Below are 19,530 nucleotides of genomic sequence, written 5' to 3' on the forward strand. Positions count from 1 at the left end.
TGTTAAATTGTTATTCAAATACACAGATCAAAAGGACATGGAACAAACGGTCCGAATATAAAAACAGGTGACACAATAGCTTCAGGCTGTCTCTAGAAAAGACAATCAACCGGTCGCCTGCCGCCGCTGGCTCAGGCCAACTCAAGCTATGCAAATTTCAAAATAAAAGCACGAGCGTTCCGCGTGTGCTAAAGAGCAGGTACGGCGTGTGTGCTTGATTTTATTTTGAAAGATGACAGTTCTGCATGATATTAATCATATTTACACAATTAGACAGCGTGGAAGATGTACTCAGATGTTTTATAAGAAGCAATACCGTGTTCTGAGTTTAAAATTAACTGTGATTTGACTGTTTTTTAAACATTTTGAATAAATATCTTTATTCACACTGCAATTAATTAAACTTCTATATACAGTATATTATTTCTTATAACCCTGTCAATGTGCTACATTCAAGCTCTAAAACAACAGAAAACATATTTTGTGCATCTTCACAATACATCTGTACAGATATACACACAACTTGTATTATAACAGTCATATTTGGATTTATGCTTTATATTTTACATTAGATTCAAACGGCACTTTTCCTTTTTATTATTTTTTTTCCTTTGTAAACTAGGTTTAAAAATCATTTTTGCTGTGTCTCCTCTCTCTGTCTTCTTTATAAAAGTACTTTACAATGTAAAATAAAAGAGAAAAATTGTAAAGAGTTGTAAAACTTTTTATTTATCCATATAAAAACAAATATTGATTGACAGTGAGGGAATTAAATTGATTTACAAAATCAACCACACATTAAAAAAGAAAAATGCAAAATGTAAAGTTAATAAGTCACCGCTCTCTTGTTATTCAGAAATATTTTATAACTTACTGATGAAAGCACCAAACCAGTCCAAAAGTCCTTGAGGTAAAAAAATGAAAATATATTTATTTTACTGAGGTGAAGAAATATCAATAATGATATTAGTAATAATAATCATAACTTTTTTCAGTGAGGTCCAAAGTATTGTCTCTGCCAATGTCTTTGATTGGTCTGAAGCAGGTGTGTTAAGGTGCAAACATAACAGTCAAGTTCGATACATTTTCAAATGTCTATTACTACTTGATTTCATGGCGTTGTCTTAATCACATATACTGAGCAGTATTCGACATTGCTCTGGAGAACAGGGAAAATATAGACTCTGTAGACAACAAAAAGCAATGCCGTATTTTCAGGTCACTTTTCTGTAACTTTAACTTTGACATTTTCTTAGGAAAGTAACGGCTCAAAGAAAGGTGTTGTGGGAGTAACAGTGAAGTCAAAGAGATATTTTTGCTATCATTCAGAACGACAACAGATGAAACCCGAGCAGCTCTTTGCGGTGGACCTGTGTTTTAACAGTCGTGACCATAACAATAATGTCTTCTGTGCTCTGCTCCTACAAACAATATATACGTGTCCCTAATATCAGCGAGGTCCAAACAGTTTCCATTATGGATGAACGTCTAACATGCAACCATGAAGAATTCCCAGGCAGTTTCTTTAGCAAACAGTATTTGCTACTTTCAACAAAATACACATATTTCTCAACAGACGCAAAGTCCAGCGGGACAGACCGAGCCCCGTTCAGATCTTTTCCACATAGTTACCGGGGAAGAGACCTTCCTTTCCTTGAATCCTGCCAGTCCACCAGCCTGATGCATCTACAGAGAAAATCAATAATTAGAGATAAACATCATGAATCACTGTTTCAAATCTATCAGATCAATACTTTTAGAGCGTACTGATGATTTATATTGATCTCTATTCACGCTTCATCTTGCTTTCTTATCACGCACACACCTTCTTTGATGAGGTTGAACACGTCGTCGGCATTAAAGCTGATCTCGTCCGTGTCCTGGCCGATGTACTGATATAGCGCCCTGCAGCGGGGCCCCTGGAGTTGAGGCTGAGGTTTAGGAGCCGGAGGAGGTTGACGACTGATGCTCCTTCTCCTCTGCTTCCTGTTACAAAGAGAGAGCAAGTTGGCAAAGGAATAAAAAGAGCCGGTTAAGAGACGGACTCGTGAAGTTTCTTTGGGGCTAAATGGTCAGACAGGGAGAGTCAACCACAGAGAACATTTTTAGGTTTGTATATCTTCATCAGGGAACTCTTTAAATGCTTTATGTTAATAGTTTCTTATTAAGTTGTAAATGAAATAAATAGAGAGCTGAGTCAGACCAGAACTTTGGATTTAAAAACACACACACTTAAGATCACATCAACATTTGTAATAACACAAATTACTAAAAATCCAGCCTGGGAACAAAACCTTGCTCAAGACACTTCATATTTCTAGATAAGGATAGTAAAATGATCTCAAGTCATTCAATTAATATTTCTGATACAGGGGACTTTAACAAACACCATTTCCCTAAAGACCTTTAGCTCATAATAAATGAGGGGTCTGACAATTATCAGTAACCTTCAGAAACCAACAACATCTATGCCACTTCAAGCATCGATTAGCCAGGTGAACAATCTGAACTCAAGCTCTCTTTTTTAATTCTTCACACAACTTGTTACCTTTCGTGTAAAAACGAGTGCAATACCATGAATGCCTTCCAGGAGAGACCGTCTGTAAATGATCCTTACATTTAAGGCATAGAAATCATAGTAGGGCCTACTTACTAAACAAACCACTTAGTTTGAAGCATACCCTGGCCAAACTTCAACTCTTTATAAACAGGTTTATTTCTCTCACAATGAAATTCATTCATTTGTTTGGGCTCAGTATGTGTCGAGCCTCACCCTGACATGCCTTGACAACTCATGAAGCTTCTGTGCACTGATTTTGTTGTGACTAATCAGCTCCACCCACACATGCTGTGATCATGCCTTCCTTCCCCTTCCCCTTTTTTCATATGTCACGAGGTGATATTTCCTTACCCTGACATGCCCTGGTCAGGCACATTGAGGAAGTCCAAGTTCCCCGGGTTGTGCTGGTTGTGGGCCGGGACTCTGGGGGCCCTCTGGGAGCCCAGTTTGGGCGGAGCTGTGCTGGGTGGCTGCCCGTGTTTTTGCGGGGAGGAATATGTGACATTTGAATGTTGGTTGGGGGCGGCTCTGGACAATTTGGGTGCACCATTCTGGTGCGCTAAGGAGCGGGAAAGTGTAATAAAAGTAAAGATTAAACCCAAACGACCTCCAGACTTATTAAACCTCGCAGAAATATTAATCAGATATCATCTTAAGAATTTTAAATTCTATAGTGGGTTTGTAATTGTCAGTGATGGAAGAATTATTCAGATAGTTTACTTAAGTAAGGAGCTATAAATTAAGTCAAAAGTAAACAGTACTCTTAATCCAGGCAGAATGACTCCAGTCAGTTGTTCATTACTGGATTGTTACCGATGATGCATTAATGTGTATGCTGCAATTTAGTTGTAGCTGGTTGAAGTAAAGTTCATTTCTACCACTTTATATACTGTTGGGTAGTTTAATCTATTATAACAATCCTTCATATTTTACAAGATCTTTTACATTCGTTTTCTATGTAAAACCTTAACCTTCAAAGCAACTAGTAACCATCGCTGTCAAATAAATGTCGAGGAGTAAAAGTTCAACATTTTAATATAAAAGTGTGTTTAAAGTATAAAGCATAAAATGCAAATAGTCAAAGAACAACAAATTGTACTTGAGTAGATGTACTTACTTACTTTTTAGTCTAAAGGGTCATGTAAATTATCACTTCAAGTAAGATATACAGATAATATACTGAACATAACAATGAAATAAAGTTAGAATTGTGACTTTACCTCTGCTGCCAACATTACTTCTCCCTCCACCACGAGACTGTGGAGCACTCTTCCTGCTCGGCTCTGATGAAATACATGCTTGGTTACAATTAACATTCAAATGAACAAGAATCTCTACACAACTACATTTTCTGTAAAGTTTTGCCTTGCTTCTCTTTATGTAAAGGCTCTGCAGTGTCACGATTATTTCGTTTAACTCACTGGAGGACTTGGGTAGACCGTCCCCTACTGTGATGGTGAGGGTCTTCCCTCCAGGTTTGAGCTGGGACAGGTCCCCTTGCCCCCTCTGAAACACCACCACCCTGTTGCCTCCTCCACCCCAGCCCTCCTTCTTCACTCTGAACTCCAACCTGTGTGGGAACAAAGTGGGTTAGTGATTCCAGTTTGTTTTGCAAATATACTGTATGTTGTCTGGGCATATGGGTTTCTCTACCTGTCAGTGAAAGAGATTGTCAGTTTTCTCTTGGTCACGTCCTCGTAGCGTTTCAAGAGCAGACTGAGGAACTCAGTCTTAAAGTTGGACTCCAGCAGACTGTCGTACTGGGACTCATGTATGATGAAGAAATCATCCTGCCTCGTACTGAAGACAAAAATACAGACCATTAAGAGCTGCCAAGGCTGCCATGTTGAACTTTTGAAGTGTCTTTCAATGGCAGTAATAGCTAAAGTTAAACATGTTAAAGATGTGTCAAGCTGTACTTAAGTTGAAGTTATAATGGCTGTACTAAAAGAGTTTAGGTTTCAGTTTTAAAATCCTACTTTAGAAATTATCAGCTACATTTACTTTACATACGTAAACAAGGAAAAGTACTCGTTTCGTAGGGTCATTTTATTAGCTTTGTATATAGTTTTGTAATCTGAAAGGTATTTTATAACCTTGCAGGTCAATGTAATAGATAAACAATACTATGCTCCGTTTGTGGTGTAGTAGAGGTATAAAGTAGCATAAAATGGGAATATTGAAATAAAGTAAAAATTACCTAAAAATGTATGTTTGTGAAAGTTTTTAGCTGATAAAGAAATACAAAGAAGACACAGTTCTGTGACTTCTCAGGTCAGCAGAATATGTTTATCTGCTATATTTACTCTTGCAGCAACAGTGACTTATCACGCAGTGGTTACTGACTGAGAACGCAACATGCTAGTTCTCTTATTTTACACAACCTCAAATGTTACTATTGCCAGTTGTGGTTAATGTATCTCTATGAAACTGGAGACCTACCTGAGAGAGACACCAGTGATGCTTCCAAACTCCAGCTTTCGTTTCAGCACCTCCTTTATCAGTCCTTTCTCAGGTCCTTTCTTCACCTTCTCTCGACCAATCAGATAGATGCCCTTGGGGGTCAGGATCAAGTCTCTCTTAATAGACTGGAAAAAAACAGAAGTGAGAACTTCATGCAATGCCAGAAAGGAGAAGTCCACAAAGGGCAGTCTTACTTATAACTGTTTTAAAGGGGAAAGACTTTTACACATCTTTAACATCAGTCATTTTCTTGTTGGTCAAATGTTTATGAAACTAAACTTAAGCTTCATGAAGCTTCACCTTGAACCTGCGATCAAACTTGTTGACAGAATCAGTGAAGTCGACACGCTCCCTTTTGGCAAGAAACTGTCGCAGCTCAGGCCTCTGCTCCAGGCCGAGGTAGTCCCCGACAAAGTTTCTGTTGATGCTGTTCTTCCTCCGCTCCTTTGAGTTGTACAGGATGTCTGAGGCTGTGTTGTAATGATGGAAAAACATTCAGAATCACAGCGCCACATGTGTACTTTGAGAGCAACGGCATTTTGTCCTTGTAACTCACCCTCCTCTCTCATCTGTTCATACTTCTTCCTGGCAATGTATCTTCTCCAGGATTTCTGAATGATCCTGGCAAAAGTGTCAAACTTCCTCTCCCTCATTTCCTCCAGCAGGAAAAGCTGTGGAGCATTGGGCACGACAGACATTCAGAAATGAACGACAAATATGAAGTCCTTTTATATTTGTCATTTATTTCGGAATATCTTCATTTTCTATAGTATTGCTGAAGTTTAATTAGCAAGTTTAACGATCTTTGTTCGTTGTTAAAAAAACAGAAATGAAGTGAAGCTGATTTTAACTACATTATATATTGTTAAGTACTGTAAGTAAATGTTATAATTTATTTTATAAGCTCATCATATTTTCTAAGTAAGATCTTAATTTGTAAATTATTGTTGTCAAGTAAAATGTACAATATTTCCCTCTGAATTGAAGTGGAACTATAAAGTAGCATTAAATGGAAACACTCAAGTACTTGCAAGTACAAGTAGATCAAATATGTACTAAAGTACAGCACTTAAGTAAATGTATTTAATTACGTTATATGGAGGCAAAATACAACGCAGACTGAAGTACATAAAAAGTTTGCTACCGATTCAGGGTTCTTGACAAAGACCTTGGTGCGTCCCATCTGGTACTGGTCGTTATCCATGTTGACAGACCGGAGGAGGTGAAGGACCCCCTGCTGCTCTGGACCCCTCCAACATGGCCATGTCTCAGCTGTCAGAATAGCATACCTAGATACGACAAGTCGTATGTTGAACTGTGTCCTTCTTCCAGTACAAACGCAAGGAAAAAAATGCATCCTTTCAACAAGGATTAAACTCACCTATTCAGAAACTTATTGAAGAGTCTGCGGTACGCAAATCCAGCTCTTCTTACACGTATGTTTTCCCGCAGTCCGAGATATTCAACCTGATGTCTAGCTCTAAAAACAGATGGAATACCACCATTCATCAAGAAGTGTGGTTTGAGTGTAATCATATTCATTTGTCACAGTGAGGATGCTGACCTGCTCTCCTCCCAGTCTTTCGGTCTCTTTGTCTCATTGGGTTTGATGCAGCGGATATAGTGCGGAGTACATTTCATCAGCGTGTTCACCAGATCATTAGCTTGTCTCTGTTGGAAACACCAGTGCACGATCAATGCATTGCTACACCCAAAATTCATTGCATCTTGATCAAAGGACATTAAGCTTTTAGTTCATGGTTAATCTCACTTTAAAGTCTCACCTTGATCTTTGAGCTGGCTGTGGTTGGCCGGCTTTTCTTATCTGTGTTGATGTTTTCAGGGAACAAGCTACGGATGAAGTTACTGTAGAGACAAATTCAAAGGATTTTTATTAAACATTCCATAAGTGACCCCAGAAAAGGTGCATGGCAGCTATCCACTGTTGGGCCTCAGAGCACCATCTAGTGTACTGCATAGGTACTTCCAAATGGTTAGATTCAATTTTACATTGGGTCATTTACAAAGCTAGTTGTGTTTATATCTTATTGTGCTCACACGACACATCATCAGTGTCACCACTGTCAGCTAGCTAACATTCTAACATTTGGGTCATTAAAGCTGATGGTGACATCACATATTTACAGCCCGGTTTACATTTAATCCTTCTTCTTTTGTCATGTTGGTTTTTTTCTAATTTATTTGGGAAGGTTTTCAACAATCAGAAGTTGGCCTTAAATTACAAAAGGTTGAGAACTCCTGATGTAAGAAACTTACTGTTCGCTGCTTTGCATGAGCTCGATGAGGTCAGGGAACAGCACATCCCGGTTTCTCTCACAGAAACCAGCGATATCGTACGACACCTGAGACGACATTATAACATTATAACTGCTATATAAACGTAATACACCAGGCAAACATTATTATTTAGTAGATGGTGTTGTCAGATTATTTGCTTCACATGTGTTTATGCAGCAACAAACATGTCTACTTCCTCTTTGTGTCACTAAAACCTTAATCATAACACATCTACCAACAATTAGAGGCAGCAGCACTACTGTTTCAAATAAATCCAATACATAATCTATCTATAGTATTTCTGCTGCTGGAGAGTCAGTTTGACATATTTCATGTTCCTACCTTGCCAGCGTAGTGATGTATGACGAAGCCCGAGTTCCAGCTGTTGAAATGTTCATGTGTTCCCACTGCGGACTGCAGTTTCTGCAGCAGAGTGCCATCTGCACCCTCTCCTTTGGCATGCATGGTGGCGCACACATCATCCAGCACGCTCATTACGCCGGGAGGGTTCTGCAAGGAGAGGATGGTTTGGACGAAGTTTACTATAAACAATCACCACTTGCAACTGATTTGAAAGTGTCTGGGAATAACAAGAAAGACCTTTCATCAAACATACATAATAGAGAGTCATTATTTGGTGTGAAGTAGATAATACAAGAACAATATATTGATTATGTCCTATTTAAAATATAGACAAAACCATTAAAGTCAGATAAAAACATTCGTCTATGTTTCACAAAAACAGAGTAACAAAACAAACATTTCACATGGTATTTCACATGAGGTGATATTCTTTGCTGTTTTTGACCTTGGGAGTACTGCCTTTTTTCCTGACTTTGTTTTTGGGAATCATAGACATGCTACTTTTTATAGGCAGAGCCCCGAGTTAGTGCTGGTCCCTTGCAGGAGAAGCACACTTCTTTCTTGTTTGAACCGCTTCAAATTGTATTTATTTATTTGTTGGCCTCTTGGTTAGGATGACGCTTACCAATTTATTTTCAATGAGGTCGCACACAATCTTGTTGTTGAAGTACTCAATGGGAGTCCACTTGATGCCCTCTTGAACGTACTCGTCCTGAGAGAAATTTAGCAGACATAGAAAGAAAAGAGCATAGAGGAGAACAGACTGAAATACATTTTAAAGACAGTGGATTTTAAATATTCACAACCATATTTAGCCTAAATCAAATAAAACAGAACCCCATTTACCCAGCATAGTGTCGAGGTTAAGAGACAAGGAAGACAAAAGGAAGTTACCTGCTCAGCCTTCAGAGTCAGTTCAATAAAGATCTGTTGCAGTTTCTCATTGACAAAGTTGATACAGAACTGCTCAAAGCCATTTCTCTGCCAGGGGAAGAGTCATTCCAGTCAAAATCACATTATCACCACAGTAAAACAAATCCTGCTGTGCTGCACCGTCTATAAAACTAACATCTGTTATTTTCGCGGCAGCCTATAAATATTATGGAACTGCAAGTTATCAGGAGACTAACCTGGAATATCTCAAAGCCATAAATGTCAAGTACTCCGATACTGAATTCCTCATGTGGTTTTTGAATGGCTTTATTTATGGCCTGGAGAAGACAGACAGGGTAAAAGCAGAAGGGAAATAAAAAAAATACAGATTTATCTCAACTTGTGTAGGTATCTCAGTAAAAACAGGATGCTTCTTCATTTCATTTTTTTTCATTTATTTTTTTACTACTGAGATAAAAGGTTTGACTACCTCCACCAGGTAGTCAAAGAGTCGTGCATAGAGGGCTTTGGCCAGGGCATCTCGCGTGTAGGTGGCCTGCTCCTGGTTCAGGGTCACATTAATGGACTCATTCTTCCCTGCCCACTTCCGGCCGGTGAGCTTGTCCTGCAGACGGCTGGGATCAATGCCCAGCAGATAGGCGGGAAAGGCAAGCACTAGAGCAAACAAAAGCAAACTATTTTTAATCCACACAAATGTATTATGCCTAAATGGGGCTAATAATAAAGATTCAGATATGTTGCGCTTCAAAATTGAAAGTGCACATATTGCCTGAGAATGTGTCTTTCTGCAGTAGATGTAGACGTAACTGAATGAAGTCTGCAGTAGCTTAAATTGTACAATACTGGAGAGGTGTAAACACCAATTATCTACACTGTAGGGAATCCCCAGGCAGCAAGCACAGGTGATGATAATCAAGGTAGTACTGATGTGCACAGACTATCAATTATCAGTGTCATGTCTGCCATGGGAGTGCTTTGTCATGGTGAGCTCTAATTTACTCACATCCATTTGGGAGAAAATGGGGCATTTTATACGTCAGGTGGGAATGTTTGTGCACCTTCATGTGTGAGTGAATCCATGTGTGCCTGATGTCTGTGCGTGTGTGGCACTCACAGTCTGTGCTCTCCACCTGCCCATAGTTGCCTGCCTCTATGAAGCTGATATTTCCCAGGTGGAGGATGCCTGCGACGATTTGCAGGACCTGAGTCTGGATGTCGCCTGGGATCCCAACCACCTGCATGGCTTCCTGGAGACCACAACACAAAAGCAGACAGTGACGGCAGCACTTTGTAGCAAGTTCATCAACATTCAGTGCAAATATTTGATGATCATAAGCAAATTAAAGTCCTGTGTCCTTAAGGTCCTGTGTCACAACCAGTCATTACAAAATATGATTATTTCAGCTCCTAATACAGATTTTCTCCAGTATACTGCATATGTACCATAGTCTCTTGGAAATCTTTGCTGTCGTTGGTCCCATCCACCTTGTAGGTCCCAGACTGGTTGAGGTAGCAGTAGTAGTCTGGGGTCATGATGCCCAGGGCCTCTTTCTGCCGATCGTTGGCGCCCTCTATCATCTGGAAGACAACAGTGCAGGTAGAAGAGCAGTTAAACATGAATCCCAATGGGCACTAACAATATGAGGAATAGTTCCATTTCATCAGCATGTTATTGATTGACATTGACTGGACAGTATGGATGGCTGGTTTTCTGTGACTAATCTGTGACTGTGCACGCCTCTCTTCAGCCTCTGACCTGATAGTATATGTGGAAGTTCCTCTCGTTCTCATTCTGGCTCACCCCCCTCGACTTCTCCAGCAGGAAGTTTGAGATTTTACCACCGTCTGGCTCTCCTCCTCTGCTGAACTGAATCTCAAAGTATTTCCCCTGGTAGATGCAAAAATCATAGGTGTCAGTAGATAAATATGTCAACGCAGGTGCAAAGTACAAGGGTAAGCAGAGTAATTTCCCCTCGTTGCCGATGATCCTGACACACTGCTAAAGCCTTTTTAAACAAGAAATACAAGCAAATAAAGACATCATAGATAAAATCAAAATGTCCTAAACTGCTGCTCTGGCTGAGCTCAAACAATGCAACAGTTTTTAAATGTGACTTCCATCATTGCTACATCTGTAGCTACAAAATAGTCTGCAGACATCTAACTGCATTGACCCGAACACAAAACCACTCAACGCTACGTCAACAGTGACAGGAAACTCTAAAGCTAAACGCATGCACGGTGATGTGGTTTATAAGTGTGAAATTAAAGCCTCAGAACCCCACTGGTGACAAAGTGCATTCTGAAGTGCATTGAACCACCATAATCACACACCAGTTGGCTCCTAAATAATTTTATATATAACATTATATACCCTTTTCACTGCATACTTTCAACACTCAAAGTAGTTTATATTTCTATTTTTGATCTTTGGATCTACAATCTCTTTGGATAACATAAACTGTATTTGTTATTTCTTATTAGTTACTTAAAACACAGGTAATCAGAGTTGAGTAGTTGAGTCATTAATATATTTCTGGTGTTTATTTACTGGGCATTCAGTATTACGGACGTCCACATTGTTGGTGAGATGGTGTTTTCATCTCGGTTGGTCTATGTTGTCAGATTTCTTCTGTTGTTCCTGAATTATTCTCTCTCTTTGAAAGAAAACAACAGCAATAGTCTACAGTCATGCAATCAGCCCTGCGACCTTGTGGTGGCGCTAATGGAAGAGTCAGTAGATGTTGTGATTAATCCTCTGGGCTCCATGAATATCTGTGCAAAATGACAATCCATCCAGTGGTTGTTGAGATAGTTCAGTGTGGACCAAAGCACATTTCCAAATATATTTCAATCATGTCGCGTCTGCATGCTGGGAAGTAAAGATCTCACTCACAAAACGACTGGAGTTGTTGTTGCGGACAGTCTTGGCGTTACCAAAGGCTTCCAGCAGAGGATTTGACTGTAGAATGATGTCTTTTACATGCTGCAACACACATACAACAACACAGTGACAGTGTGAGACACAACAAAAGCACCAACAGTACACAGCACACTGCAGGAAGTCATTGCTTTCTGTCTCTACCTGAACTTTCGATCCTCCTCCAGATACTTTGGAAATGTAACCCATGATGTATTTGGCAGCCACTGTCTTTCCAGCACCACTCTCACCGCTACCACAATACCATGAAATAAAAAGACACAACACACCAGAAACCAACTAAAAGTTACTCAAACTACCAACACTAAGTAAGACACAATATCAAAACAGTGAGAAGAAAAACAGGGCTGTTGTGATCACCTAATGATGACACACTGATTCTCTCCATCAATCATCATGTTTCTGTACATGAAATCAGACAAGGCGTAGATGTGGGGTGGATTTTCATATTGGGCCTACAGAGACGAAGGAGAGAAAGTTACAGTAATGGAGTAAACAACAACAAGGCAAACCATAATATTGTTACAGGACATGGCGATAAAATGCTGAAGAATTTTACTTACAGCTCCTTGGTACATTTCGATCTCTCTGTCAGTGAAATAGGGCATCTGTTTGAACGGGTTAATTGATATCAATACAGGGCCGATGTATGTCTGAGTGGCAAAGTTCAGGAACATGGTGGAAACATAGGCTTGTGAATCACTGCTGGTACCAAAGGATGGTACGTTTCCAATAGTTATTGTGCTTTTTAGACCAATAAGAATATCAATATTTGATACTTAAAGATTGATATATAATATATTCTGTTGTTTTTCCTACATAAATGAATTACATTAACAAACATTGTTGATCAACAAGAAAAATACAGAGATAAATAGCCGCAACAGATGAAATTAAAAACACCTTTTGTCATTATATTAATCAATTGAGTCGGCTCTACATTTATCATCTTAATTTATAGGTTAAAATTAGCTAATTAGCACTAAATACAAAGTACAGCTGAAGTTGATGGGAATGTCTTTCATTTTGCAAGAATTTGGCCATAAACAAAATAATTTTGACCTGATGATGGCACAAGATTAAAAGTCAAAGGATCACCAAAATGATTACGAAAATGAACTTCATCCTGGTGAGGACATGAATGTGTGTACCAAATTTCTTGGCAAATATCCAACAGTTGTCTTGACATTTCACTCAAAACCCTGAATATCAACCTCATGGTGGCGCTAGATAAAACTCGGAGGATCACCAAAGTCATCAGGATTCATCCTCTATGAACTTTAAATGTCAAACCAAATTTCTTGCTTCTCCATCAAATAGTTGTTGAGATATGAACCAAAGTGGTGGGACTGATCAACAGACATCCGCATCTGGGCAATGCTGCTGGCTGATACATTGCAAACTATTTAGTCAATACTTAGGTCATGAGTCCACCATGACTTACGTCCAACAGCTCTAAAGTTGTTTTTATCTATGCAGGGAAATTGTCTAACTAGTAGTTAATGATTGATGATCCACCAATAGTCGTTCCTTAAAATTATACATCCTGTGAAATCATGACTTGTGGCTGCAGTGGAGTCTGACTTGAGGTGAAATCAGCTGCTCTTGCTTGCATATTTGATGTGAACTTGTTTCCCCGAGTCTAAATATGGGTTTGAAGTTCAGCTGTGTTCTAAGAAGACGGAAGTGAGCGATTGAGTCACACAGTGAATGCAGAAGAGGAAGAGTGCGTTCATTATATTTATGCCCTTGTTTGGTTGATAGTTTGACTGTATTTTTGTGTTTTGTTTCGGGAATTTATGTGAAGAGGGATGTTGTATTATTTTAGTGTAGGACATTGGTGGACTATGGACAAAAAATGTATTTGACATAAATGGAAATGGGTAATCATTTTTTTTTTTCTGGTGCCTTTAAGTTACACAAGGTTAAGTCAGACATGAGGCCGAGATCTGATGACAGGCTCACATTATTGACACATAATGGCAAAAACTCTTGTCCCACAAACAGTATTACTTCCTCCCCACAAGGATCTCTAAACAATACTCTCAACTTGTTTTGGTGCCAATTAGTTTCCGTTGTAGCCAAGCTTGCTAATGTCCCAGCAGTTAAATTGTTAGAATTCTAAATCAATATTTGTGACTACAACCAATTTCAAGACTGGGCAGAAATAAAAAAAAACTAAATAAAGAAAATACAAAATGTAAACGTCAGCTTGTGGGATACAAAGATGTAGTCGTCCAGGTATCTTTTCTTGAGGTTGTCCACAATGGCGTCCTCAGTGATCTTGGATAGGAGGACCATGTCGTCCACTCCGCTTTGCTTCACATTTTGACTCTGCCAGTGGTACTTTGCCTGAATCACACAAAAGTGGAGAGAAAGAAAGAAATTCACTATGGGGGTTGAGATACCGCTTTTCTTTGAATTCATTATTTATTTATACATCCATTCTAGTTACTGTAAGTTGAATAATAGAATGGAAATATAACCAAGTTTAAAGGGGCACACCACCGATTTTACACATTGACTGTTTATTTACTCGCCATGAGGAGTATGTTTGAAAAAGCTTGGCTTGGGGACTGCAATTTTGTTTTCTTTCATATAAGGAAGGCCAAAAGAAAAATGCTATCGTGAATCCAGTGTTTTGGGGTTTGACCTACTTGATACTAATCATTATATCTCAGGCTCTGCTGGTTGAATTTATTTTTTTCCTAAATCTGTGTCTTAAAATGTAAGTGCCTTTAGGTTAAAGTGCACACTCCAAAATAAGCTCTTAAAACTAGAAAGGTGCACGCAATAGTGTGCAGATCTCCGGCAGGTGTGTCTGCAACGACCACTGTTGCGTGATTGAATGAATACAACTCACAATTGGCTAACCCCCCCCCCCGTCGAGAAACCAATGGTCTGTAAGGCGCCGTAAAACACACTTGAACAAGCGGAGATGAACGCAGGCAATCGGCTCGAAGTCGTCGTAAACGAGACGTCATACAATCTTGCCAAAAACAAAATTAAACTCACCAGGCTGTCTGCCAGCTTAGTAGCAGCTGTGTTGCGATGAAGTACAGCAGTATGTTGGTAGTTTAGTTAGCGATTAGGCGAACACACCGTCCAAAACAATAAAAGTGAGCCACAGAGCGGCGGCCGAGAGGTACGTAGATGTGTGTGTGCTAATAGTTACGTTAGCAGTTAGCCAAACACAGCTGTTCTACCCCAACAGTAGCAGACAGGGGTCAGAGATGCACTTAGATGTGCTATCACTAGCGTCCACTACCGGTCGACGGGCCGGTTAAGAGTAGTAAGTGAGGAGTCAATGGCAGTATAAAACACGCAATAAAAGGTGTTTTAAAAAGTGTTAGTCACCACAATCACCAGAGGTTCTTGAGCATGCAGCCATAATTGGGCAACCAAAATATAATGTAGTTATCTGCAGCAGAATGCGAGATTAGCCGTGGACAGACACAGAGGTACACACTCACGCACACACGCGACCAATCGCATGATCCTACTGGCGAAGTTATGTAATGGAACTGAAGTGAGACAGACAGACAGACAGATAGTCTCTCTAATAAAGAAGGTAAATGACAAAGACACGTTTGGCATCAGCACAGATGTTTTAACAACGTAACAAACCGTGGTTGCCATTACAGGAAGCTGGGGCTGGTTGCCATGCGACAGGTCACAGATGAGGTGAGCTGATTTTGTAAGTTCGACACTTTAGAGAAGCACCACCAAACTCTGTGATCTGTCTGACTATACGTCAATATGAACAGTACCTGATCACAACAACAACGGCTTTAAGTTAATGATTGATATGTTGTGAAACGATGTCTTTATTATTCGGAGGGCATTATTGTCGCCGCAGACTGTTTTCCGTTGACACCTTCTCACAGAGCCCTGAAGTGATCTCGTACCCTGCGGCTTGGTTTTCCCTAAAAGACGCTGGTCTGTTTGATGTGTGTCTAACAGGTCTTGTCAATGGCATGGTGGTTGGGCTGTGGTCTGGGGCTTCAACTTAGTGCACAGGGAGAAGCCTACATGTACGCTTCAATGTTGCACCTCAGACCGACAGTCACCAGAAGGAAAACATACTGATACTGATAGAGCTGAGAGAGAGTTTTCTTTCACTTAATTCCCATTTTTTTCAATTTGTTGCTTTGTTATATTCTGCACTAAATCGAATTAAAAGTATTCAATAACAGTAATATGAAACCACTAATCTCAAAAAATCTGGAAAATCAAAAGCTTTTATTACTGGAATATCATAACCTAATTAAAACCTGTGAAATCAAAAGCAGTCACGCTATCAGTCTGTTATAAATATCCTTATTTTCACTCTCTTTGATCTGAATTATATAAAGTGTATATTACAGACTTAAAGGATAAATTACTCCTATCAAGCGGGGATTCGTGATATTCATTCAGACAGAAAGCTGAACGTCGTTCCCGTGGATTTGAACACTGGACCGACGCACGGACCGAATCTTTCCATTGACTTTGTATGCAATTGTGCTGCTTCTAAAATTCACTTTGCATAGTGTTTGAACCATTGACTGCATACAAGAAGAACAAACAGACCTGATTCTTGGACCAGATGGTGTCTACCACTCACCTATTTGTGTGTAAGGACCATAGGCATGAAATCAACTGTGTAGGAATAAAATCAGTTTTTCGTAAATGTTTCAACTTTTGTTCCCGATCATCTCAGCACTCATCCACGACTACATTTTCTACTCTAGACCTAAAACAGTCATGACCTCTGAACAGCCTCCCTGTTGAAATCCTTAAAATCTAAAATATTTTTAGTAAAGCATGTCTGGCAAAGTGGTGTCCTAATTGTCCAAACAAATTATTTTATTGTTTTACTTCATTTAATAAAAACATAAAATGATTGCACAAAGTTTACTGCAGGGCATTTTGGTGAAAAATGTTTGTTCGACTGTGACATATATGAAAAAAAGCCACCTATACCTGTAGCCATTTTGTTTGTGGCACTCAAAAGCATCAAACATGCAGCAACGACTTCTTCCAGACAAAACAGTTTTTTATGTTGTGTTGTGGTAATTCATTCATAATATAGTGGGAAGCTCCACTAATGTCACTGTGACCAGTTTTCCTTTTAGAAACACTTTCTACTCTTAAAAAACTCTAAACAGTTACTAGAGAAACTTTGCCAATGAGTTCAAACATGTTGATGCCTTGAGAACCACAAACAAAATTCCTGTTAACAACATATTGCGGTTTTGGCAAAAGCCACACCAGTCGAGGTCTCAAAAATCTCGCTGCATAAAACCGGAACTTTCTGCACAAAATACAAAACAAATCTGTGTGAGCTGATCCTTTAGCATCCATATTTCTGCCTGAGACGCTGCCTCTGCTACTTCACTGTGAGCATGTCTGTCATATTTAAATGGACAATTGTGTACAAGCAGCCTCCTCAGGCCTTTCTTTATTACGCCTCTGCCTGCATCTCGCATGTGAATCTAATTTTTAAATGGCTAAATGATTATGGTGATTATCGGAAAACTGTTTTTCAAAATAAGGTTATTTTTAAATTGAGTGAAAGCACTCGCAGTTACATTTATCTACACATTTTGGAGATCTTCACCATTAAATCTACTGACTGAATATAAATGCAATGACTTTTGGCTGCATGTTAGAGCTTATTATGAGTTTGGACCACTCTGCGTGTGACTAGGAAGTGTTGTGACAGAAAGCTCTCCTGCAGTCCACTTCCCCTCTCTCACACCTCATCTCTGCCTCTTGTGAAACCCCATAAACTTTGTACATGCAACCAGTTCTCTTCCTGCAACTGCCTGCCGCTCACAGGGGGGCTGCCAAAGCTGTTTAACGTAATGTGAAATACATCTCGCAAACTGAGATTACACTACAGTAACTACACGGTATATTTAAGATAATGTATTTTACTGCTCATTTGAACATTAGCACCCTCATATTATGTATTATGTGTATGTTTGTTCTGTGTACACTTTAAGTCTAAATTTTACAAGGTAAAATCCACATTTTTATCTAAAATACAACCATAAATCAAAGTAACAAAACAATGCAATCAATTCATTTGAGCTGTATAGTCTCAATGAAAGGGATCTTCCTGAAAAAGAGGAAACTCACTCTGCTGTTGCTGTGAAGGAGCTGGATTTCCCTGAAGAGATTGCCTTTTAAGACATGCCATCACATCCTTTATCCCGTCAAAATGAACTTTAAAACTTGAAATTCCCTCTTATGACTTGCCAAATGGAAACTACTGAAATTAAATGTAGTTAATCATGCGCTGTTGTCCCTTTCATAAAAAAAAAAACAGCTTTAAAATGCTGGGGTTTTTTGTAAAGCAAAGCCTCAAGGGTGAAACTGTAAGATCATCTTACATGTATGTGAAGAAAAGACACATCAGGTCTAGTTTTAGAAGCATAACCACACGTTACAACTGTCTGAAGGTGTGAGAGAGATAGCAAATGAAGGTGTGGTACCGTACCATTGTTCCAGCGGGCCTCCTCTCTTCCTCAGGTGTCCACTGTCCAGAGAGTGCGAGTGTGTGTGTACGTGTGTTTATGTGTCGTTAAAATCCACACGTTGACCTCTTCAGACTGCAGCCATCACAGCAGTCAGACGGTCAGAGCCAACAGCAGCCAGAGACCTACAATACAAGACATCCACTGACACATTCAAAAAGTTACTTCCTCATACTCCCACAGATGCAGTGTGTGAAACAAGAACTGCACACACACACACACACACACACACACACACCCACCCACACACAAAGTCGAGCTGCTACTTCTGTATTTCTGTTGTATTTAAAGTCATCAGAGCGAGTTTGAAATAAGAATGACCTAACGGGCCGATTACAGCGTCTGTGTCAGCAGATCTGAAGGTTAAACGGCACAATTAGTCAATCCAATTCATCTCGACAGCAGCAGACAAGAGTTGATGGCATCAACAACCACAAAGTGATAATTATCTTCAAACAGTTGCCAAATGATGGTGTTTCAGTTGTTAGCTGCCGGCTCCACCCAGGCTGTGGTTACTTGACTTTAGTTTGTGTCGTCAGAGAGGCTGCTGCTTCCAACGCCCATGATAACTGATGCAGGTTCACGCAGAGGTACACTGTGCTTACAGGGGTGTGTGTAGGTGTCAAACTATTGTTTTTACTGTTTTATGTCATTCTAATTGAGATTTCTTTCAAGTGCCTGCACAGGAAACTCACAGTGGCTCAATGTGTATCTGGTCTCTGGGGCATATTTGTAAAATAAGAAAGAATGTGTTCAGACTCACATTTAAAGCCCTGATTCTTGACAATAGTAGACATTATACATTATCAACAGTTAACAGTCGTGACAGTGTGTGGCTGGTATATTGAGGTCTCTATACAGCGTAGTCAACGGCAAGAATCAAACGAAAGTCTCATTTTGTCAAAAAACTGTTGAAGTATAAGACTGTGAAAATATGTAATTAGAAAGGCTATAAACCTGAAAGTAGCATAAATGATTTCTCTCACTGCAACTACGAGGCCACTGCGTTTCGTACCAGGATGTACACACATGAACGGGTCAGTAGACATCTACTGTAGCGGAAAGTACCACAGAAGCAGTTTGGAGTACTTTGCCAGGTGTTTATATGGTATTACAACCGTGTACAGGTGTGTAGTTGAGATCCAAATTAAGGCCGCCAAGGCGGTCGGAAGTAAAGAAGGTAGGAAGGAGCCATTTTGCTAGGTTTTGTTTTAGTCCCTTTGCGATCGGTTTGTTTCTCATTTTGTGTTTCTTTGTGGTCATTTAGCATCTTGTGGTCATTTGATTGGATTTCCAACAAAAATGTAACTTCATAGGTTTGGTCCAGGGGCCCCTGGGCCTGTACCCAAGCACCGCACCTGCAAACAATATTTAAAAGTGACACTAATGATCGTTTCGCTCTTAAACTCTCAATAGGAAGTAGAGAACAGACATGGTCTCAATATAAGTTAATTTATATGCTCATGTGTATACACCCGTCAGTAGTT

The 19,530-nt window shown here is 39.6% G+C and overlaps 2 protein-coding genes across 5 annotated transcripts in view; both read right to left on the reverse strand.

The window, feature by feature from the left end:
- Positions 1-707: 707 nt before the first annotated feature.
- Positions 708-18,478, reverse strand: myo1f (myosin IF). The gene is made up of 28 exons (XM_031859438.1): positions 18,007-18,478; positions 13,743-13,871; positions 12,083-12,172; positions 11,880-11,974; positions 11,664-11,751; positions 11,475-11,564; positions 10,335-10,466; positions 10,022-10,156; positions 9,693-9,825; positions 9,048-9,232; positions 8,815-8,895; positions 8,579-8,665; positions 8,310-8,396; positions 7,664-7,831; positions 7,301-7,386; positions 6,808-6,889; positions 6,588-6,694; positions 6,405-6,503; positions 6,168-6,312; positions 5,580-5,694; positions 5,324-5,493; positions 5,003-5,148; positions 4,214-4,360; positions 3,982-4,130; positions 3,781-3,843; positions 2,912-3,119; positions 1,826-1,986; positions 708-1,686 (listed from the first exon to the last, which is right to left on the reverse strand). The coding sequence occupies exons 1-28, from the start codon at positions 18,007-18,009 to the stop codon at positions 1,610-1,612; spliced, it is 3,258 nt and encodes a 1,085-aa protein (XP_031715298.1). The 5' UTR covers positions 18,010-18,478; the 3' UTR covers positions 708-1,609.
- adamts10 (ADAM metallopeptidase with thrombospondin type 1 motif, 10) overlaps positions 18,107-19,530 on the reverse strand; it is a 43,111-nt gene continuing 41,687 nt past the window's right edge. For all 4 annotated transcript variants that reach the window (XM_031859435.1, XM_031859433.1, XM_031859434.1 and 1 more), the window contains one exon: positions 18,107-18,168. The gene's annotated coding sequence lies outside the window, so the exon portion shown is untranslated. The remainder of the gene's footprint in view (positions 18,169-19,530) is intronic.

Source organism: Anarrhichthys ocellatus, unplaced genomic scaffold, assembly GCF_004355925.1.
Source record: "Anarrhichthys ocellatus isolate YVR2014 unplaced genomic scaffold, GSC_Weel_1.0 scaffold22, whole genome shotgun sequence".
Taxonomy (NCBI): Eukaryota; Metazoa; Chordata; class Actinopteri; order Perciformes; family Anarhichadidae; genus Anarrhichthys; species Anarrhichthys ocellatus.